Below are 22,358 nucleotides of genomic sequence, written 5' to 3' on the forward strand. Positions count from 1 at the left end.
CAGGAAGGGAGTAGCCCTAGGGTGTGTATAATCGAAGCACTCTAAACAAATATATACAACATTTTATTTTCAAGGAAGTTCAACAAAATTATAGCTAGATTATGTTACAAAGCAAAACTTAATACACTGGATGACTAACTTAGTTGGAAAAGTTACTTAAAATAGTTACTAAATAGATGAAAATTACATCCCTTCCCCCAAAAACCAAACCAATCAAATAAAAAGTATGCTAAATGGTACTGAAGAATTGTGATACTCAGTCCTATATAGCTTAAATGATCTTGGGTACCATTAAGGGCAAATAGTTTTTCCTTCTTATAGATAATTTTTCTATCTAACGTAAAAAAAAATTAAGTTATTATGCAAAGTTCATGCAACCATATTACAAATTATCAAACTGTAAGTTGTATACAATATCTAATAATTACCAGAGCAATTTAGTTTTAGTTTAGCATTTTTTTAAATTTTGAAGTTATAATGAAACCCAATCATATAATTTTAAGGCAAGCTAATAATCCCGGCTCTGGCACAGGTTAGCTCATTACTTATTTGACTAAGTTACTTTGACTCACTAAGTCTCAGTTTCTTTGTCTGTAAAATGGGGTTAATACTGGTACCGAACTAACAGGGTTCTTGTGAGAGTAAGGGAGGCGGTACACTCTACAAAATGCCTGGCACATGAGAAGGCTCCAATAGATACTAGATGCCACCACGACTCGTGACTATCACTTCTGCAAAAATAGGTATGAGTAGATTTCAATGATTGAAGAAAACAGGTACCTAACCAAAGAGTAGTGTTTAGAAAGCATTCGTACTCGTGGATGACTTCATTTTAACTTCTCAGTTTAAAAGTCCTAAATATTGCTTAGCACATTATAAATGTAAATACCCATAAAACCTTGATTAAGTAATGTATCATTTTCTGTACACTTGCGGCATACAGACTTTATCACAAGGTATTGAAACAGAATCCTTTCAATGGCCTAAAGAGACAAATACTTGGGTCCTGAAAGGCATATTATCTGCACAACATATTTGGGGAATTAATCAGGCACTCTCTCATATTATTTAATAAATCAGTCCATAAATTATCATGTTTAATCTTTTACTCAGTAGTCTGTAAGGACTGCAAAGGAGAGGAATGTATATAGTTTTGTTTATCTTCCACACTACCTGGCTTGGCACAAAGGAATTGCAACCTAGTATAGTGGAAATAGCACTGGGCTAGAAGTCAGGAAATACGGATTTCAGCTGAGTAATTGTAGACAAGTCACTTAACTCTCTTTAGGCTTCAGATTACTCATCAGTCATGTGTTTTTCCATTTAGGTTCCTTTTCAAATGCTCTCAGTCTAAGAAACGCTGGCAAGAGGGATTTTTACCAATGTTTGTCATCTTAATACAGAACTTCATTTTCCCACATCCACAGATGGAAAGAAATGAGATCCTTAATTACAGATTTTGTTCACTTAATTGGAAACTTGCCAGAAACAGAATTTTTGTTATTGCCTATTCCATCAAACACAAATCGTTCAATCTGTTTTAAAAACAGCGAGCCCTTTCCCACCAGCATTTCCCATCCCCTACCCTGTTTTATTTTCTCCTTAATGCTTACCACACTCCGACATACTGTATATTTTACTCAATTATTTGTTCTATCTCCTCCCCTCCACCCTTCAGCCAGTATCTAAGCTTCATGGGGACAGGGGTTTTTATCTCTTGAGTTCACTGCTATATCCCCAGCATCTGGAACGGGATCAGACACATAATAGGTCAAAAATTATTTGACGAATAAATGGACAAATGAACATTATTGAGGATCATTCATTACTGGCCTTTTCCCAACCACAACTTATCTCATGTTATTACCAATTCAGCTTCTCCAGGTTAACCAAGGTTTCTAAACTTTATCCTCGACTCAAGGCTTATATTCATTCCTCCTTCTGTGTCATTTAAGGATATTCTTCTACCCTACTCCTGCTTGTCACATCATTCATTCATTCAGTACAGATTTATTGATTGCTTACTGTGATCCAAGCGATGTGGTAAATGCTGGGATACAGAGGCATATAAGACACATGCAATCCTTACCTTTTTTAACAATCCTTGCCTAGTGCTTCATTTGAGACCCTGCTACTCCCTCTGTTCTTGGCTTCCCTGTAGTGCTGCCTCCCTTCGAATGTTTATATATTCATAATGCCTTGGAGGTTTGGTTGGTTGCTGCCTAATTTTGAATAGAGTTCTTTTAATAATGAATTAATAGAGCAGGGAGCAAGTGATGCTCACTTCCAAGGAGGTGATAACTACATCACTCTAGAGCTGCTTTGGGATCACTGGAACGATGCTGTTTCCTAAACAGTGATCATTGGAATTCCAGTTCCATGAGGCCTGACTGTGTGGGACTTGAAATGGCATGCTACATCTCCCCATGTCTCTATGTTTTCTGTGCCTAGAGGTGATCTGAGGATGCTTCTTTGCATCCTGAAAAAGTCTAATTAACCTATCACCTTTAGCTTCAAGGCTATTATTATCTACTGCTCCAACTAAATAGGAGACTAAGCCCCCAAATGACAGAGAGACTTGATGTCAAACCATGCCAAGTACCAGGCCTGTCTGTACCTTTTTTTAAATTGAGGTATATTCGAAAATTAAGAATTGTATATATTTAAGGTATACAATTTGATGATTTGATGTACATATGCACTGTGAAATAATCACTACATTCAAACTAATTAACACATCCATCCCGTCAGATGGACGGGATGTGCGTGGTAAGAACACTTAGGATCTACCCTCTTAGTAAATTTTAAGAATACAACACAGTATTGTTAACTATGTTATATTGCTGTACGTTAGATCTTCAGAACTCATGCATATTGTATCACTGAAACTTTGTACCCCTTGAACAACATCTCCCTCTGTCTGTGCCTTATAACAGGATTTTGGGAACACTTAACACCTCTACCCCAGCATTTCCCAAGTTGTGCTCAGTGGATCTCTAGACTTCTGAAGGATAGTAAATGGAGTTCTGCAAAAAGAGGGTTCCATGGACAAATAAGTTTAGGAATGTCACATCCTATATTTCCCACTTGGGGATACAGGACTCATAATGAGAATATTTATGTAATTATAAATGTTTAATTCTTTTAAACCCAGTCAGTGTTTCCCAACCTACTTTGGCCATTGAACCTTTTACACCCAGAACATCATGGACACCTCAGAGGATGTTCCTGCTCTGGAGAAAGCTGTTTGGCAAATTCTTCTTTACCTTCATGCCATATCCACAGGAATAGCAAACAGTTACGAAAGAGTGGGCCGGGACATGCATGTATCTCTCTGCTAGCAGTTCCTGGGGGTCGTTAATGCAGAGAGACTAGTTTTATGGAACAAATACTAGACTTAGAGTCAGAAGAGTTGTAATTTCATCCTGGCTCGGTCACATAACTAACCATAAGCTGCTGGGAAAGTCGCTTTACCTCTGAGCTTCAATCTCTTTTTGTAAAAGAGACAAATTTTAGGATAACCATATGCCATTCGTTGAAACTGCTGACCAGTTTAGGAAGTTTCTGTGTAGCAGATTTAACTTTGATTTAAAAAGTATTCTTCTGGGTAATTTTCGGGCCTATCTGTTGAAAGTCCTCTTTTAGATGACTGGTGCCTTCACCTCTGAAGACGGAGGTCTCTAATTTCTTAGACATGAAGCCACAGGGCTCTCCAAGCCCAAAGAAGTATTTCAGAATGAATAATGGAAACCACTTAAGTCTGGGATCTATCTATGTTAGCTTGAGTAGTAGGGTAATACCTAGAGAAGTCCTAAGAAGTCTTATACAGAACAGAGGAAGCTACAGGTTTATAATATAAATAAGCAATAAATGAAATTTGAGACTATTGATTTGACACTAGATTAATTGGCTTGTTTTTCTGATCAATTTCCAAACTTGGAGATTGATGACATAGAGTTGTACTGCAAAATTAACTCGTAGCTCAGCACAAATTTATATTCCAAAGCAATGTAGGAGAGGTAGGTGATAATTATTTCCAGGGAGGCTTCCTCTGGTCTTGATCTTTGAGGAAGACTCTCTTCTACTCTAACTCAGGAGTGAAAAATCTGTTCCCAAATCTGTCCTCTGAAGGGAAGAAATTCTATGATGGTTTAATGTACACTTGCAAATAAGGCTCTAGAAGGAACTAGGTGGCACTTGGTGTTTTTCTTGCCATTGAAATATCTCCGTTGAAATAATAACTATCATAAAAAATGTTTAAAAACTGGATATAAAAGGTGACTGTACATTGAAATAACACTGTGACATAAATTTTAGTCTCTATTTGCTTGAAATTTGATGTAAGCATTGACGACAATAAGTAGTTTGGCGTTAAAGAAAACAAGATTTTGCTTCCACTATAGGTTAAATAAATGTTGCTTTAGTCATCTCTAAGTAATTGCTGGGCCATTGTAATACATTCAATGTGATGTTTGCTAAGCAAGCATGCCTGCCATCTGGTTACCGAAACTGTGTTTTTGCTACTTCAGAGATACACATGGCCCAGTAGCACTGAGATGTAGGGAGCTGATAGGAGCCTGTGGATCAATTCCAAAGCAATTTGAGAGTTCAAGCCATTCATTTGTTTGCAACACAAAGTGTTCTCCACATAGGAAAACAATGAGTCTAACTTATCTGTCTCTTTCCTGTCCTGGTATCTTTAAAATTGTCCATCATGACAGGGTGCACACGGGTTTATAATATTAAGCCAACTTTAGGGACTGTGAAGAAGAATGGAAAACAGTCTCGTGTGCTGCTGTGCCACATCCTACTCGGTTCCGATGCCAGCAGCACTGTTCCTGGTCTGCAGAGTGCACACCGAAGAAGTAGTCGGATGATATGGCAAATGTCCAAATGCGTCTGTGGCCCCGGGGGAAGACGTTCCCAAACCAGCCTTTTCATCAGCACTCCTCCCTCCAAACCAAAGGCAGAATTGGCAGCACTGAGTACAGTGCCTGACACATGGTAGAGGCTCAGCAGATGTTTACTAAATGCAACCATCTAGGAAGTCTGTGAATAGTAATCTAAATGGCTGCTAGAAAAGTGCTTACCTTAGTCTCTGCAGCCATTAGCCTACATGCATTGGACGCATGCCTAACACGTAGTGCAGGCTTTTCTCAGCCTTGGTACTGTTGACATTTGGGGCTAATAATTCTTTGTTGGGAATGGGAGGGGTGCTGTCTTGTGTACTGTAGGAGGTTTGGCAGCATCCCTGGCCTCCACCCAGGAAAAATGTCTTCAGACATTGCCACATGTTTCCTAGGGCGAGGGGTGGGGGGGGTGTTGGGGGGGGGGCAGGAATAGGCAAAATCACCCCTAGCTGAGAAACACTTATCTAGTCTGTGTGTTCGTGACATGTACCAGAATTAGAAAGATTATATTCTCTCCTCTCTTTTTTTTTTTTTAATCTATATTTCTTGATCTACATGTTGAAGGTATTTTATTCTCTTAATCTGCTCTCACCCAGTTTTCTCTGAATGTTTTCATATATCTGGGGGCAAGACAACTTTCTAGGTATGTCTGTATAAGTTAAAAAGACCTTTTCTTCCTTAGGGGAGGGGAAATATGAAACAAAGTGAAAACACGCCACACAGAAATTGGCCTAGCAGCTAAGGAGGTTGTTTTGCAGAATGAAATTGAGATGGTCTTGGGCCCAGGTAGGACCAAAATCCCTAAGCTGGAACCGATGTATCTGTGGGTCCAAAAGCAACTCTTGTATCTTAAAAGAAACTACCTTCACTTGTTTGTTACGCACTCTCATAATCCTAACAATAAAACCCCACCGTTATATAAAAGTACTCTTCTGACAAACAGGTTTTTTTCTCCCTTGGCTTTATTTTTATTTACTTCCTATTTATGTTAACAGTTTCAGGAAGATATCAACATGGGCTCCAGGAACAGGCTGTCTCAGTAACTCTCGCCTCTTCAGAAGCACAGTAAGTAGTCCCTTTTAAATCTCTAAGGTGAAGTGATGATGCTGTGTGTCTACTCTTTCTTACAATGAAAACAAAATTAAAATCTAAGAATTCTGAGTTAAACCTAGCCAGTGGGCAACTGGCTTGAAAATGACTACACATCCATGTCTAAGGGTGAGAAATAATTTATGACAAATAAAGCTCATGAAAAATTCTAATTTCATTCATGTTGCTACAAGTATACTTTCATGCTTTAAAAAAAATGTGGGCTGGTAGCATTTTTCTACCTTACTTACAGTGTAGAGTTAAGCGTGTGCCCTTACCTCTCCTCCAGTGCACGGAAAAGGACTGGAGTATCTAGAAGTGCAAATAGCTCCCTTCTTGACAACATCATCTTCCAGGCCAAATGTAGCAGAGCAGTTAGTTGCAAAGTACTTGTAAGGCTTCCATGTCTTCCCAAAGTCCTGGGACCGGTCCAGGACCATGGCTGCCGGCCTGGGGGACTTGAACACCATAATTAGATGAGTGAAGTAGAATTCAGCTTCCAGGTCTAATTGGATCTTTTCTCTGTGCACATCCTCAGCAGACTGCCACCATGTGCGAGGAAACCTGAAGGACGAGTCTGCCATGGCAGCTGGCAGGTGAGCCAGGTGAGGCTGGGCAGCATTGCATTTGTCACATTTGGGCTGCCGACAAGTCAGATCAGTGTTCTCACTAAAGAAGCAGTACAGTTCAGTGGCGTTCTGACCACAGGTGGTGTCTGCCCAGAGTTTTCTCCCTAAAGCCAAATTTCCCATCCGAGGGTTGCAGGCTTTTTCACAGCGGGAACTCACTCCAGCTACTCCACTCAGTCCTAGAGAAGGGGAAGCATATGTTATTCAAGACAAACCCATCTGGAAAGCTCTTCCATCCACTTAGGCTATCTCCAACAGTCAAGTTATCCCCAAAGAGTTTGAGACTTTCCGTAAAGAGGAAATTCTACTAAATTGGAGCATAAATATGATTCTGCATTTATACTGCATTTGTGGATCCAAGTGTGTGAGTGTGCATGTGTGTGTGTGCACTTCACGTTCAGATATAAAATTCACATAACAGAAAATACAATCACTTCAGGTAAAGGGCGAGAGGAAGGAAAATGGAAACATGGGGATAAAGATAGTGCACCTCAACCTTTTCAAGTACTTGGCTTTCTAAACATTCTATATTTGAAATATACTTGTTTTGAAGTCACAACTTAAATACTACCAAAAAACAATAATGTTTTTAAGATTACTCAGTTTAGTCTATCAAGTATAATTGGAATTCTTAGCATTATTGAACATGTTTATGAGAATGCATTAAGGAGGAAATGTAGAATTCTATTATATTTTTAAGCCAAAAAGATGAAGGGACAAGTTCCCTAGGAAAAGCAATATGAGATATTTAATCAATATACAACAGGATCTCATTTAGGGAGGCAAAGTTAGAGATAATGGGAGCTCAGATGCGCAACATCTATTTTTAATTTTAAGTAAACATAACAAAAAAACCCTCCCTAAACTGCCAAATGGCAGCAAAGCTTATTTGACTTGCTCTCTGCCCCTGGAGTGCTTCTACCTATGACAGGTTATACAGTAGTTACCTGTTCGCTTAACAGGAGAAATGTTTAAAGTCTGGCAGCCACTAATAGCACCTTTAAACATTATCTGTGAACTAAAACACCTTCTTAAAGAAACACACACTTCCATCCAGACAAAGGTCCAACAGACTCGAATGTTTTAAAATTACTTAGAATAATAAACATTATCCACTTATTAACATCTTGACAATATTATAATCCTTTAATTTGGGTTTGTCATTTTAATTATGAATACCTTAAGCGAAATCATCTATTTTAAAAGTTAAAACAGAGAGGGAAAGAAGGAAAAGGAAGTCAAACCCCAAATTCTGGCTAAGTGAACGTTTCTGCTTCTTAAGGGGGAGCACCTCTGAACTGTTATCACTGTCCTGTTGGAGAAGCCAAATGACAGCTTACACGAAAACAGTGACATTTCACACACTGACTGACAATCACCAGCCCCACATAGCCTTTGCAATTAAAAGAAAGGGCTTCTGTAGACATATTTTTTAAATGTCAAATTCAACTCTGCATTACTCCTGGACTCTGTTCTGATTAGCTGGGGCAACAGTTGCTTGTGGCCAAGATCACCCAAACACACAGTGTGCTATGACTCACCCGTAAAGCATTTCGGGGGAAAATCATATACTGCCTGTACAAGTATTTTTGACTTAGACACTTGCCTTGTGATATTTATTTACAACCTCTTGATTGCTTGCATGTTTTTGCCATAATATGGTTTGAAAAGGGCAAGGTTTATTAAAGTTCACTTTGTGGTTGGGGGAGCATGTATCAGCGCACAGAGGTGCATAAAGTAGAAAGAATTAAAGCAAAATCTTCGACCTGCAATAGCTCCTTTGGGAAAGTAATGAATAATTTCCAATGCCCTAGAACTAATTAAGTCCATAAAGATTGGAGTCAGGCAAATAACTGGTGGACAAAATACTTGGAGATCCCTGAAGAAGTAGCCATTCCAAGGATGGCAAGGATGCTCCTACGACTCTGACTGGTTTGGGATGTAGATTCTAAACCATGGCTTTTACTTCGCGCCAGCGTCTCTGCACGCTGAGTGGAAGAAGCCGGAGGGAAGGGAGGAGTGTGCCAACGCTCTCTATCCACCAGTCTGTCTCTCCAGCCCGCACTCCTCTTTCTGGAGCAAGGGAGAGAGTTTGAGAGAACGGATGGTCACAGAGTCCCTCACTTTCTTTCCCCCTCACACACTGAGCTGCACTAACGCCTAACTGGAAACCAGGTGACCCGCAGGAGGCAGGGAGAGGAGCAGAAGGGGCTCCCGAATTTAGAAACGGCGAGGCGAGCTAGAAACGGGTGGCCAAGGGCAGCCCAAGAAAGCCAGGATGGAAGTGGGAGGGAGAGCGCATCTGACGACGCCTCTGCCGGTTGTCCAGTTACCGAGACAGGGAGCAGACCCGCCTCCGACCTCCCGCGGAGCCTCGGCCAGGGTACCAATTCCCCAGGGGCGGTCAGCCAACTCCGTGCAGCCCAGCGTGATCACCACCTATCGTCCTGGCCCGGGGTCTCACTGCGTTCAGGCACTGCCCGGGTGCGAGAGCACTCACCCCCTCCCAGGTGTCCCTACCTGGGTCCTAGTACCCAGCATGAGGTCGGGAACGACGGCGATCGCTCTCAACGAGACAGCGGCCCCGGCCCACGCGCGCCTAGGGTCGCTGGGCCACCCCTCCCCATCATTCCTCAGGCCATGAAGTGCCGGGGGATGGCGAGCTTGGTCCTTTGTTCCCTCACAAAGTGGAAAGGCAGTTTTTTACAAGCCCAAACCGAGAAAGAAACCAAGGTCGCGGTATCTCCGGCAGGGCGCACCCAGGATATCAGGTTATCCAAGGGCATGTGTATCGCAGTTGCAAAAAAATCAATAGTATTTTTAACTGCGGAGACTCGGGGAAAGGAGGCGGAACATGGCCACTCATTTCATCCTCGGGAGCTGAGCTCGGCGCTCCCAGCCCGCACTCCCCTACACCCCCGAGTCCCGAGGTGGGGAACAGAAGGAGCGAGGGAAGGGGGGTGGGGGCCCGGCAGCGTCACCACCCACCTGCGGCCACCGCGGAGCAGCCCCAGAGCAGCAGCAGCCGCGCGCAGCTCCCCATGGCCGGGAGGAGCCGGGAGGAGCCGGGCCAGGCGGGTGCGGGAGGGAGCCGAGCCCTCTCGGCCGCGGGATGAAGCGCCAACCGCTCTCGGGAGGAACCGGGGCTCTCTATCTCTTCCTCCTGCTGGAGCGCCCGGCTCGGTCAGTGGGCGCCAGCGGCTGGGAGCCGCGGGCCGGGGCTGCGCCGGGCGGTGGGGTGACCCTCGCGCACCGGCCTGGAGGGGCCCGGGCACCTCGGGGGCGGCGGGAGCCCCAGGACCATAGCCGGCCTGGCCGCGCTGCCCCGCGGAGCGGTCTTGCGGGCTCGGCCGCCGCTAGCCCGGGGCTCAGCGCCCGCAGCAGCCACTGAACTTTGCGAGACCTTTCACTTCCCGGCCGCCGCCGCCGCCGCCGCCGCCTCCTGGGCGTCCTCCTCCGCTTTTACCACCTCCTCCGGCTGCTGCGTCTCGGTCCCGTCCTTCTCCATGGGCAGTTCCATGGGATGCATTTTTATTGCACCGACACCGCGGCGCTCCGGTGCCAGCCCTCCGCCCCTCGCACCTCCACCCCTTCCTCCCGCCCGCCCCCCGCGCTCGCTTGACAGCCCGGGCGGTGCAGCCCGCGCGGCCGGGTCACCGCCGCCGCCTGGGAGGGATACCCTGCCCGACCGGCCGCCCTCGCTGCCCCGCCGCCAGCTGGTCCCCCCGCCTCACCCCCGCGAGCGCCCGTCACCTCGGCCCCCAGCTTCCCTCGGACCCCTCCAGGCGCTTGCCCTGCATCTCCCTGCGTGACCCCCCTAGTGCCCTCCAGCACCCACAGGCCTTCTCTAGGAAGCAGTCTCCCACCTTCTCCCGGAACATTCCAGAGAGCAGTTGACTCCCTCTTGATCAGGTCAGGGCATGCCAAGGGGCTTTAAAAACCGCGAAACAGGCTAGCGCCTACTTCCCATATCCCCCAGCAAAACAAGCCCTCCCCGTTCCCTTCGCCACCCCCGCCACCCCTTCTCCAGGATCCTCGCGACCCCAGGAAGGACCCCTCCGGCCCAGCCCGGGGTCACCGGCGTCGGAGAGTGCACTAACTGCTCAGCGCGTTCGCTGCTGCTCTGCCGCCTTTGGGGGGCGGGGGAGGGCGTCTCGGCTAAACGAGCAAGGCTGACTTTATCCGAGGTGTATCCATTTTGACGTAAAAAGTGTTCCCTAATTCAAACTCAAGGTGCTAAAAGAAAAGGGTCATAGGATTAGCTAGTGGGCAGTTTAAGAACATCCTTGTCTAGAGGCAGAGACGTGACAAAGAGAACCGCTTTGGTCCTTCCAAGCCCTCTCCATGTAGAGTGTGTTGTGCTCTGCAACAACAATGTTGTGAAATAAGTTATGGGGAACAATTTAATAGCAACCACAAGTAGCTAATTGTGGATAGGATTGCTCAGAGCTGCTGTTTATGGAAGATTAAATAGCACTCGAGTCTGGGACTTTTACAAGTTCTATGAGAATATAATTCTATGTACACATCCCGGGAAACAGGCAAAAGTTAAGTAGAAAGCAATTTTTTATTGCAGTGTTCATTTTGAGGCTTTGAATATTTTCCAGAAAATTAACTACTTTACAGATACGGTGCGGTTGTGTGTGTTCCTGATGATGATAATTCAGAGCTTTGGGGCACATGTAGGTATTATTTATAATGACCCTGCTGGGGATGTGTAAGAAGTATTTATCTCTCAGGAGGAACTGGGGTGAGGTCAGCATCATCCGTTTGGGAAACATTAAAATTACTCTTCTGGCCAACACTGGGAAGTGGCAAAAGGTATAGGACAGCATTTCACGTAACACTTTAGAAAATAAACCCTTTGAGTTTTCAAATATTGGCAATGTTGGGGCTTTCTTGCTATCTTATAGATATGCTACTGATGGAGTCACTGAAACACCTCTTCAAATTATTCTTTTTACCAAATCGATGATAGGAAATTATAACAGTTAAAGCCTTTTAGCACTAATATTAACAATAGCCACAGCAAATTTTAAAAAAAGGAAGAAAGAAAATGCACATTTATTATTAACTTCTCAGGCTACTATATTGAGGCAGAACTACCCCATTTCTCATTACAAATTTCAAAAGCATTTGCTATTTGCATCAATCCTGCCTGGATAGTATACTTCCTTGATTGCTCTATAGCTGGTTCTTGTTTCTTTTAACAAGACAGTAACTTCCTTAATGGTAAAGCATCTTTTATACTTAGGCTATACAAAACATTCTTATATTCTTCAATATATATTTCAATATATATTCTTAACTGAGAACACCTGCTAGGAACATAGTAAATTTTCATTAAATGTTTTTGATAGAGTTACATTAAAACTATTTTTATATACTAAGAACAGGGATTAAGAAGAAAACCAGTGAAATCAGAATGATTCCCCATATTCTAAAGGAATCTGTACCTTCACACCAATATTTTATATGAAGTAGCTCAGGAGAGAAAAGTAATTAGTATTCTAATCAATTTCATTTGGTTAGATAGTCTAATTTAGTTATAAATTCTATTTTTATTTTGAAGAAGCTATTCAGGAAAAGTTTATCTACATAAGGAAAATCTTGCTCAGTGATAAGAATCTCACTGCCAATAATTAAGCGCTTTTGAAAATTTCAGTAACAGATTCAGAATTTTTAAAAATTTTATGAATTAGTAGGAAGCTCAGCAAACCTATGGAATTTCCATAAGAAGTTTCCAGAAGCCATATAATTGACAAATTAAATGTAAAATACTTTTGAGAACTTGGAAGAAAGCTAAAACGGCCTTTAAGAACGAAAAGAGATGGCAAAGAGTCCGTGCACCAAAGACCTTATTCATGGAGAGCTCTTCATGTCTTCACTTAGATTATTCATGCAATCTTAATAAATTTGGTTATGCACTTTCAGACCACACCATATTACAACTAACAAATTGGAATAGAGCAGGCTGCCACTAGAACAATGAATGAGGTGAGGCACCCTGGCAATAAGGTGGAGAGGAAAACTACAAAAAGTATCCATAAGGACAAAAACCCCCAGGATTCTGAGGCCTTTTAGTACAGAGGCAAAGCACTGAAAGACTATAAAGATGTCACTTGATTATAACTTAGTACAATAAGTGGGTCCCTAGTGGATCATAGGCGATTTGGCATCAGAAGGAAACTTAGGCATCCTTGAGCCCAACTTCTCACCCCATCAGGAACCTTCTGCACAAAATCTCTGTCCAATGGTCATCTAGTTTCTGTTCTAGAAATTTCAGTAAGCAGAAGCCTCAAAAGCAGTCCTTTTTATTTTTGGTACTATTTTATTTCACTGTGACATCTCTCTGTAAAATTCTACCTCTATTATAGTTTAGTCATATGCAATTGTACAGACTAGGTCAATTTCTTTTCTGATAGGTCTTGGAAGATTTGAAGTCAGGTTCTATTGCTCCTCTTCACTACACTCCTCTCCAGGTGTTTGTTTAATTGCCCACATAACATGATTTTCAAGCTTTTACCATCTTAATCACCCCTTTTCAGATATACCACAGTTTGTCAATGCTACTCTTAAACTGTGCATCTGGAACTCACTCCAGGTTTGTCTGGATCAGTGTGGAACAACTAGTAGTTCCCTTAACTTACGTCTAGGGCTTATATTTCTGCAGCCGGAAAATGCATTAGCAGCTTTGTGATGTCGGCTGAGACTGTGCTTGAAGCAAACTAAAATCCCCTTTTCATATATTGATGTCTTTAAAGACCCATTAATAAAAGGTAAAATATGTTTTATTTAACCAGAAGGAAAGAATCCAATTAAAATACATTGCAGGTAGTAAGCATTCAATAAATATTAATTTAAAGAAAAAAATCAACAAGTTCAAATTGTTAAATCTGAAAAAATGGTTAAAAATTTTAAAAGAAAAATTTTAAAAGAAACCTTTAATGGGATAAGTATCTATTTTCTAAAAAACAATCACTTCTGTGGAAAATTTGACTCTTCACTAAGACTGTATACATGTAATATTACTATACATTTCCAAGGAAAGGAAGGAGTTTGAAATAGTAGTATTTTTAGTATACCTCACATCTTTCCTCCGTGAAACTACAAACGTTGTCTCATCTATCTTCGAAGCATCAGTGTGTGGGAGGGAACAGGAATGGCTGTGCGTATTTGCAGAGAGAGAAAGTGATGTGAAAGATGTGTGTGCCAAACTTAGATCATCCAATAAATATACACTGGAGATAGGACTCGGGTTTCTAGATTCTTTTTTTTTTAAATCATTGCTTATCCATCAATTTTCCATGAATATGATTTTATCTCTCTTTGAACTAGAAGACTATTGGGAGAAAATGAAATGGAGAATTGTTTCCATTGAAGTAAACCTATATTTTGTTTTCTACCTGGTCTGTGCCCTTCAAATGCCCTTTAAAAACATCATCTTGGGAATTTCCTTAAGCTTTAATCTAAGCCTCCTGCCACTGGCGCTGTTTCTTATTTCGTGTGCTTCCTGGCTACAGCTGCTCATTCCTAGGAAGGGAGTGAAAGCCTTTGAAAATACATGTGCTCTTTCAGGAAGGTAAGCAGTACTTTTCTTAAAAAAAAAAAAATACACACTTGCTCTCTCATGTTTAAATTAATTATATGGAGCCTAAAAAGTTCAAACAAACAAGAACACTTCTGTTGTTATTACAGAGATAGCTACTCTGGACAGCACTGTATTGACACAAATTTTTTTTTTTTTTTTTTTTTTAGGAAGCTATTTTTTTTTTTAAGATTTTATTTTTTCCTTTTTCTCCCCAAAGCCCCCCAATACATAGCTGTATATTCTTCGTTGTGGGTCCTTCTAGTTGTAGCATGTGGGACGCTGCCTCAGCGTGGTTTGATGAGCAGTGCCATGTCCGTGCCCAGGATTCGAACCAACGAAACACTGGGCCGCCTGCAGCAGAGTCCACAGACTTAACCACTCGGCCACGGGGCCAGCCCCTATTGACACAAATTTTAAATACTTTCTCCTCTAAATAGCTCTTAGCTATAACTTCCCATACATATTGCTACTTCTGACATTGAGGAAAAGATGCTCGGAGACAAATGACTACTTTTTTAAATGTAGGGAAATAGATAAAGAAAATATTACCAAAGGCCCCATGAGGATGAAAGACTTGTAAATAATATAGGTGATTCCTTTTATTTATTTCTGTCTTTTACATAGAAATATAGTGGTTGGGAGCATGGACTGTGAGGTCTGACTCCCCAGGGTCAAATCCTGGCTCTGCCACCTACTAGCTGTGTGACTGTGAGCAAGTTATTTAACCTCTTGGTGCAACCATTTCCTCATCTACGATATGGGAATAGTAATAGTACCTAGCTAATAAAATTATTACGAACATTAAATGAATTAATATTTATGAAGTGGTAGAAAAGAGCAAGTCACACAGGGAGCACTTTAAGTTTTGTTAAATACATAAAATAGTAAAATACAAATCTGTCATGTACTTACAATCTCTTTTGACCTGCCCTGGAATTCCATCTTCAAGTTACATACAGATGTTTAATAGGCTGAAGTTAGATTGTTGCCCTGGCTTCATTTTCAGTGCTGCTTTACACCAATGAAAGGCGCTACACAGGAGATGAAAGTCTGAAGCAACAGATCTTCCCTAGGCAGAGGGAGAGGGGAATTAGCACTGATGGAGCAGCGGTAACTTACCAGGCACCATGGTGACTACTTTAGAATTCTCACAATTCTCTAAGGTTAGGTTGTCAACCCCTTCCTTGATGAGGAAACTGAAGCTCAGAGAAGTTAAACACCTGAACCAAGGTCACAGAAGCTAAGTAAACGGACGAGTCAGGATTTGAACTCCGGTGGATCTGACTTTAAGCAGAGTATTCTTTCCATTTCTTCTTTCAAGAGAGGTGGCATAGTAAGGCAGTTAAAGGAAGGGTTCAAAACTAGACTGCCAATTTCCTCATTGGTGAAAACACTCCTGGAATGTTTTCTACCTTAACGATCACAGTTTAACCCGTGGACCCCAGAGGATTAACCACCACCACCTTGCTTACTTCCAGGTCTCACTTGTGAGCTTCAGGGCTGTATATCCAACCATCAATGTCCAAATGTCTACATAGACACCTCAAGTTCAACATGTTCGAAACTAAACTCATCATCTACTGGACCAACACAGAATGAGTAGCGGTTTCAAAACTTCTGCAGAACAGTCATGTTCAGTGAGACACACTAAGTGTTCTGAGGCAAAAGAGTTCTGTGGTCAAATAATCTTAACATTAGGTTAAACAAAGCTAAATAAGACTTCTCAGAATTTTTAATATGTTAAATTTATTTCAAATCTCCAAGAAATGTATATAATACTATATTGGGATTGCATTCAGTTGCTTGAACCCAACTCAGTAGCTTAACCAGATTGAGATTTTCTTCACATGACACGAGGTCAGGAGGTATACGGTCCAGTAGAAGTGTAGTTGCTCAAAGAAGTCATCAGGTCTTGTGTGGTTTTCTTCCTTATGGTCAAAAGATGGCTGCTCCACATCCAGGACTTGTGTCTCCGTTCTAGGCAAGAGTAATGGAAAAAGAGAGAAGGAAAAAAGAGACATGCCAGCTAAATCTTAAAAAGCTTTCCCAGCAGCCTCACCCACATGCTTATATCTAATAGTCCAGAACTGGGTTATGTGGCCTCTCCAGACCCTGAGGAAGTCTGGGGAAGTGACTATTTAGATTGGGCACACTGCCACCCTTAACAAAATCAGGCTCCTGTTAGAAAGGAAAGGAGGTTGAATATCGAATAGACAACTAGTTGTATATATTATCAACAGTTAGCAATTTCACCAGTGTACTTGGCCCAAGCACCTAGTAACATATTCCATGGCTCCCCATCGTTGACAGATGGAATTCATGCTGCTTGGCTTGGTACCCAAACCTTCTGTGATGTACCAATTCCTGCCACAGGCTTTCTAGCTTCATTCACAGTGAACTACCTGCAGTCTCTGTTTTTCCACTTTCTTCCCTCCTTCAGGAATGTTTGCATGAATGCAAGTATTGTTGCAAGCAGAGAAGAAGGAATCTTCTTTAAAAGTGATTAATTCTTGTTAGAATACATGATATTCCTATTTTGAACAGAACTCTTATATTTGAAAATGAAAACATAGAATCATATTAATATTTTTTAAACAATATTAAATTTTATATTAAAATGAATCCTGAAGCAGCAGGGGATTTCTTGGGCTACTAATGACCCTATAGGACGTTTGCTCTGTGGAACTATCATATTCTCTGGCCTCCCACCACCCAGTAGGAGAAAAGAAGGAGGTACAGATTACTATCCCTTACTCTGAAAAAAAAAATCAAAACTTGCAGACCTGAGGTAATAAATAGCTAAAGCCAGTAGCTTAGAATTCTTTTCTCAGTCTCACTGGTGTGGTCCTGGGTATAGTACTTTTAAATACACTAAGAGAGTCAAATACGTATGGTTTCCTAGTGTATACTTTTTTTTTTAGTATACAAAAAGATATTCGATTGCCCTTTTAGGGACTCAAAATATCCTGCAATCAGGAAATAAATATCTTGAATATGCATATCATCCAAAGGGATAAGTAACTAGAGTTCTATATAGAAATAAAAATTCCCCTGTTCAAATCCAGATGAACTGTCCTAATGTGCTTACTCTTGATGGGAACTTTTCCCCTATTGTGAACAATAACAATAGCTAGCATTTACTGGGGACTTGCTATGTGCGCAGGCCCTGTGCTAAACACTCTACATACATTCTCACCTTCAATCCTCACAGTCACCTAGGGAGAGATCCTCAATAATCATCACCACTTTACAAACAAGAACTGAGACTCACAAGGCAGAGCTGAAACCATAACACAAGTCACAGGTCTCCAAAGCCCATGAGCAAAACTACCACATCCGTCTTGAGTCTGCGGGAAATATAGAAAAGCAGCAAGATGGGCAAACCCATCATTCCAAGACGCCAGTTTTCATTTTGGTATATTTCTTTCTGATCTTATTTCTATTCACACAATTTTTGTTCCACACTTTTTTTTCACTTATGATTATTAAGTTATTAGAAATACTTCCAAAATATCAATTTTCATGGCCTTTGACTGTTCCAGTGAATGCATATGCCTTGTTCTACATAATGCGACATTTATTTGGACATGAGCTATCTTCAGGTTTTTGCTGTTATAAGTAATACTTTAATATTTCTCTGAATTAAATATTTTCTTAATCTGAGATTATTTCTTTATAATCATTAAAATGGAGATACCAAGTCAAAGGAAAGGTACATTTAAGGCCACCTTGCCACATTTAAGGCCACGCCGCCAAATTTCTTTTCCAAAAGGGTTGCATGAATTTGTAAAACCACCACTAACACAAGGTGCCTGTTTCACCACACCCATACCAACACTGGATATTACACTTCAGAAATATAAATTTCCTAATTCAGTATGTGAAAAGTGATATTTTTTATTTGCATTTCTTTGATTGGATTGTATGTAAAATTAAACATTTTTTTCTACGCTTGCTAATCAATTTTATTTCACCCTTCTTACTGGTTTCTTAAGGTGGAAACTTAGGTTTTGATTTTAGACCTTTCTTCTTTCCTAACATACGTGTTTAAGGCTATAAATTTCCCACTAAGCAAATTTATTTTTCTGTGTCCCACAAATTTTGGTAAGTTGTACTTTTATTTTTTCTTTAATATTTTAAGATTTCTCCTGAGATTTCTTCTTTGGCTCATGGGTTGTCTAGAGGTATGTTGTTTAATTTCCAGATATTTGGGGATTTTCTAGCTATCTTTCTGTTGTTTACTTCTAGTTTAATTCCACTGTGGTCTGAGAATGCACTTTGTATGATTTCTATTCTTTTAAATTTGTTAAGGTGCATTTTATGGTCTATATTGGTGTATGTTTCATGTGAGTTTCAGAATAACGTGTATTCTGCTATTGTCGGATGGAGTATTCTATAAATGTTGACTCAGTCATATTGATTGATCTGTTCAGGTCACCCAAATCCTTACGGTTTTCACCCTTTTCAAATTATACTCACTTTTAGCAACTAGTGAACGAGACAACAGAAGAGAAAAGTAAATTAAAAACTACATTGAACTTAAAGTTTATATTGTAGGAAACAGATTTCCATGCATGCTTTCCATGAAGTCTTTAGTTTTTGTCTATTACCTTTTTCTAACAATGAAGAGGATGTATAAGAGGAAAAGCTGGGTGAGGGGGTGAACCAGAAACGCAGAAGAAAATGTTGAAAGGAAACACCAGTCACATCACTAGTCTGAGATTTTTCCATATTCTAAATGATACTTTCATACCTATTTAAGAAAAACAAAAAAGTTACTGACCAAGGATTTTATCTTTAGCTCTCTTCTTGAGAATTCATAATTTTTAGTGAAGAAGTAATAATATAACTTTTAAAGAGATCATCTATAGTCTTGTTGTTTTGAACTGACCCTGCTTTCACTTGAAAATACCACAAACTCATGGTTATAGAGTTGGAAAGGTAACTGTAGTACAGAAAGTTTGGCTGATTACATAGTGTTATAGTTTTAAGAGCTGCTTCAAAAGCAATCAGACTATTTGAAAAAATTTCATGACAAACGTGTTCTTCCTTTAAAATGTAAGCACTGAGCCAATCTTAGAGGCAAACATTGACTGCACACTTATATCAAGTCAGTTGTTGTAAGTATTTTAGTTATAACGATGCAAAAACATGGAGCATAGGTTTACTTTTTAACTCCAGTCCTGTTCAAAGATCACTTATTGGCCTCTGAAGGAACAGGTGGCATGTCTGTTACAGTTTAACGAGTGGCCTTTGGGTGAGGTATAGTCATTCAGATCCCTCTGGATGCTTTGGATGCTCTCATGTGTGGCAGGTGCACTTGCTAAAACATTCTCCTCTCTAGAACTGGAAACCTAGAGTCTATATCTGAGGCACTGGGCAAGTGTTCCAGACTTCCCTTCTGAGTCATACATGAAAAATGCCATCTTGCAACTGAGACAGCAATTCCTTTGCCAAGAAATCACATTCTTAATTTCCTAATGTTGACATAAATATTCCAGTTCTTGGTAAATAAGATAGCTTTTCTGTTTGCATTATATATCTGAGAATTCATCCTTTGGATAACAGAATTTTCAGGGAATTTTTTTCTATCAGAATTTTTTCTATCTATTAAATTTTTCTAAATTTCTATCAGAATTTTTACTGGGCTTCCCAAAAAATTCCAGATTCACCTCAGATACTAGCAAGTCAATTCTATTCCACTACTCTCACCTGTTGAGTTGTGTTGAATTTGAATTGTATTACATTTATAGTTAATTTTAGGAGTATTTATATCTTTAGGGAATTGAGTTTACATTTTTATGAACATAGTATAACTCTCTATGTATTTAGGTCCTCTTTAAGACATTTCAATAAAGTTTCATAATTTTCTTCATAAAAACCTTGCTGATATTTTATTAGATTTATCCCTACACACTATTTTTTGTTGTATTTATAAATTGTCTTTTTTAAAATAGTATTTTTTAAGTCTTTGTTGTTGGTATGTGAGAATGTAATTGATTTTTTTGTATATTGATCTTATATCTAGCAACCTTCCTAAATTCTTAGTTCTAATAATTTATAGTCTTTTGGATTTTTCTGTATAAATAATCATACCATAAGCATATAAGTAGGGTTTCTTCTTTCCCAATACTTATAACTTTTTTCTGTTTTTCTTTTATGATTATGCTAGCTAGAACATTTAGTACATTTTGAATAGTCACAATATTGAAGGACTTGTGATTTCCCTTATTATCTTGAAGGTAAGCTATGTTTTTAAAAGATTTTTTTTCTTTTACTCAGCACTAGATGTTTGGTACTGAGAGAATTCAAGCTATCTAACCTGCACTGTTGCTAGAGTCATATCCTATCTTTAATCATTTCCCATATCTTTACCTCTTCTACTAGTTGAATTGCTCTTTATACACTTTCTAAGTCCATGGTTTTTTTAAGTTCACTTTTCTTGTTTCTAATGGTGTATTTTTGTGAAATTGACTATTGATTGTAAAATCAATTCTCTACCAAGAACTTGTCTTTATCTTATCATTCGAATTATTTCTTAATACTCATGGACTCCAGGGGGAAAAACTGAATTAAAAAATAAAATTATTTTTATGGGGTTGGCCCCATGGCCTAGCAGTTAAGTTCGGAGTGCTCTGCTTCAGTGGCCCAGGTTTTCAGGTTCAGATCCTGGGCATGGACCTACACCACTCATCAGCCATGCTGTGGCAGCAACCCACATACAAAATAGAAGAAGATTGGCACAGATATTAGCTCAGTGTGAATCTTCCTTAGCAAATAAATAAATTTTTTAAAAAATTATTTTTAAACACAAGATGACTATGGGTCCACCTAACCCTTCAGTGAAGTCTTCTTTATTTCTTCCTACAATGTTTCCAATACTTCCAAACATGCCGGTTGCTTTGTTGCACAACAGCAGAGGCACCATTCACATCACTGTCTCTGTGAATGGCACGCCCTGGCATTGTGCAGTGCACAAACCTCTAAGGCTGATGTGGTAGCCTTGCCTGTGTATTTCACTTTTCTGTCTAATTAGGATTGTGGGGTGTTTCTCAAGCAAGTAGTGATAATTTGCTAATGTCTAACTCCAAAAATTACCCTAAATGTGTTTCAAAAAGACTCCTTAGTGACAAGCAGGAAAATATGTCTGGGAGACATGTTACTATAATATAGCTTGAGTAGGGCAGTCTTCTTCTTCTACCCCAAGTCAGTATTGATTCAGTGTTCTTTACTTTAGTATTACATAATTGAGTAAATTGTCACTTCTGTTTATATAAACACAATTTCGATGAGGTGAAAAAATGGCAAGAGTGGAGAAGAATTCTTGGAGAGAAAGAATCAACATAAAAATAATACAATTACAAGTCTCATTAGCAATAATAATAATATTTGTGATGAGCTAATGATAATGGTAACATGGTGATGATAACAATAATGATACACAGTCAGCCCTCCGTATCTGTAGGCTCCGCATCCATGGATTCAACCAACCACAGATTGAAAGGCCTACCGTGGCTGCGTCTGTACTGCATACATACAGTGCTTTTTTCTTGTCATTATTCCCTGAAAAATACAGTATAACAACCATTTACCTAGTATTTACATTGCATTAGGTGTTATAAGTAATCTAGAGATCATTTAAAGTATCGAGAGGATGTGTGTAGGTTATATGCAAATACTATGCCATTTTATATCAGGGACTTGAGCATCTGTGCATTTTGGTAGCTGCAGGGGGTCCTGGAACCAATTCCTCGCAGATACCAAGGGATGATTGCACCCACCAATCCTAGTTGTTTGGTTTAGTTCCAAGTTAAGCTACATCGTGGCTAGTATCTCCATAAAATATTCTGCAAAAGAGAGAGAGGATTAATAGCATAGCTGGTGCTTTCTTACTAAGAAATGTCAGTTTTAATGACGTATGCCAAACATACAGTAACGTCATATTTTCAATTGTAACTTTCGAACTCTCCTCCTATGCTCAAGCATGGTCAAAATTAATTTTATCTAATTGAAACTGTAAAGTTCTTTTTAGAAAGGCCGGTCTGCAGTTATAGAATAAAAAGGACAAAGACTCTAGCAAATTCATCTTTGTAGCTGTACATCTAGAGCTTTAAGTTATATATCTATATGTATGTCTAC

At 40.1% G+C, this 22,358-nt stretch overlaps 2 protein-coding genes across 13 annotated transcripts in view; one reads left to right on the forward strand and one right to left on the reverse strand.

Moving 5' to 3' along the window:
* Nucleotides 1-22,358, reverse strand: part of NTN4 (netrin 4) — a 170,672-nt gene that overhangs the window by 111,728 nt on the left and 36,586 nt on the right. For 5 of the 12 annotated variants that reach the window (XM_070600200.1, XM_070600196.1, XM_070600199.1 and 2 more), the window contains 3 exons: nucleotides 16,034-16,196; nucleotides 15,132-15,288; nucleotides 6,278-6,807 (listed from right to left, as the gene is read on the reverse strand). In XM_070600200.1, the coding sequence (XP_070456301.1) occupies nucleotides 6,278-6,751 (474 nt within the window). In that variant the 5' untranslated portion in view covers nucleotides 6,752-6,807; nucleotides 15,132-15,288; nucleotides 16,034-16,196. Of the gene's footprint in view, nucleotides 1-6,277; nucleotides 6,808-9,616; nucleotides 10,226-10,494; nucleotides 10,763-15,131; nucleotides 15,289-16,033; nucleotides 16,197-22,358 lie in introns of those variants that run through there. The other 7 variants (XM_070600193.1, XM_070600192.1, XM_070600195.1 and 4 more) reach the window with 6 other exon arrangements.
* The window catches only part of SNRPF (small nuclear ribonucleoprotein polypeptide F), a 56,663-nt gene continuing 43,196 nt past the window's right edge, over nucleotides 8,892-22,358 (forward strand). Inside the window, exon 1 of the mRNA XM_070600208.1 lies at nucleotides 8,892-9,101. Within this exon, the coding sequence (XP_070456309.1) occupies nucleotides 8,907-9,101 (195 nt within the window). The 5' untranslated portion in view covers nucleotides 8,892-8,906. The remainder of the gene's footprint in view (nucleotides 9,102-22,358) is intronic.

The sequence above is a fragment of the Equus przewalskii genome, chromosome 29, assembly GCF_037783145.1.
Source record: "Equus przewalskii isolate Varuska chromosome 29, EquPr2, whole genome shotgun sequence".
NCBI classification, from domain to species: Eukaryota; Metazoa; Chordata; class Mammalia; order Perissodactyla; family Equidae; genus Equus; species Equus przewalskii.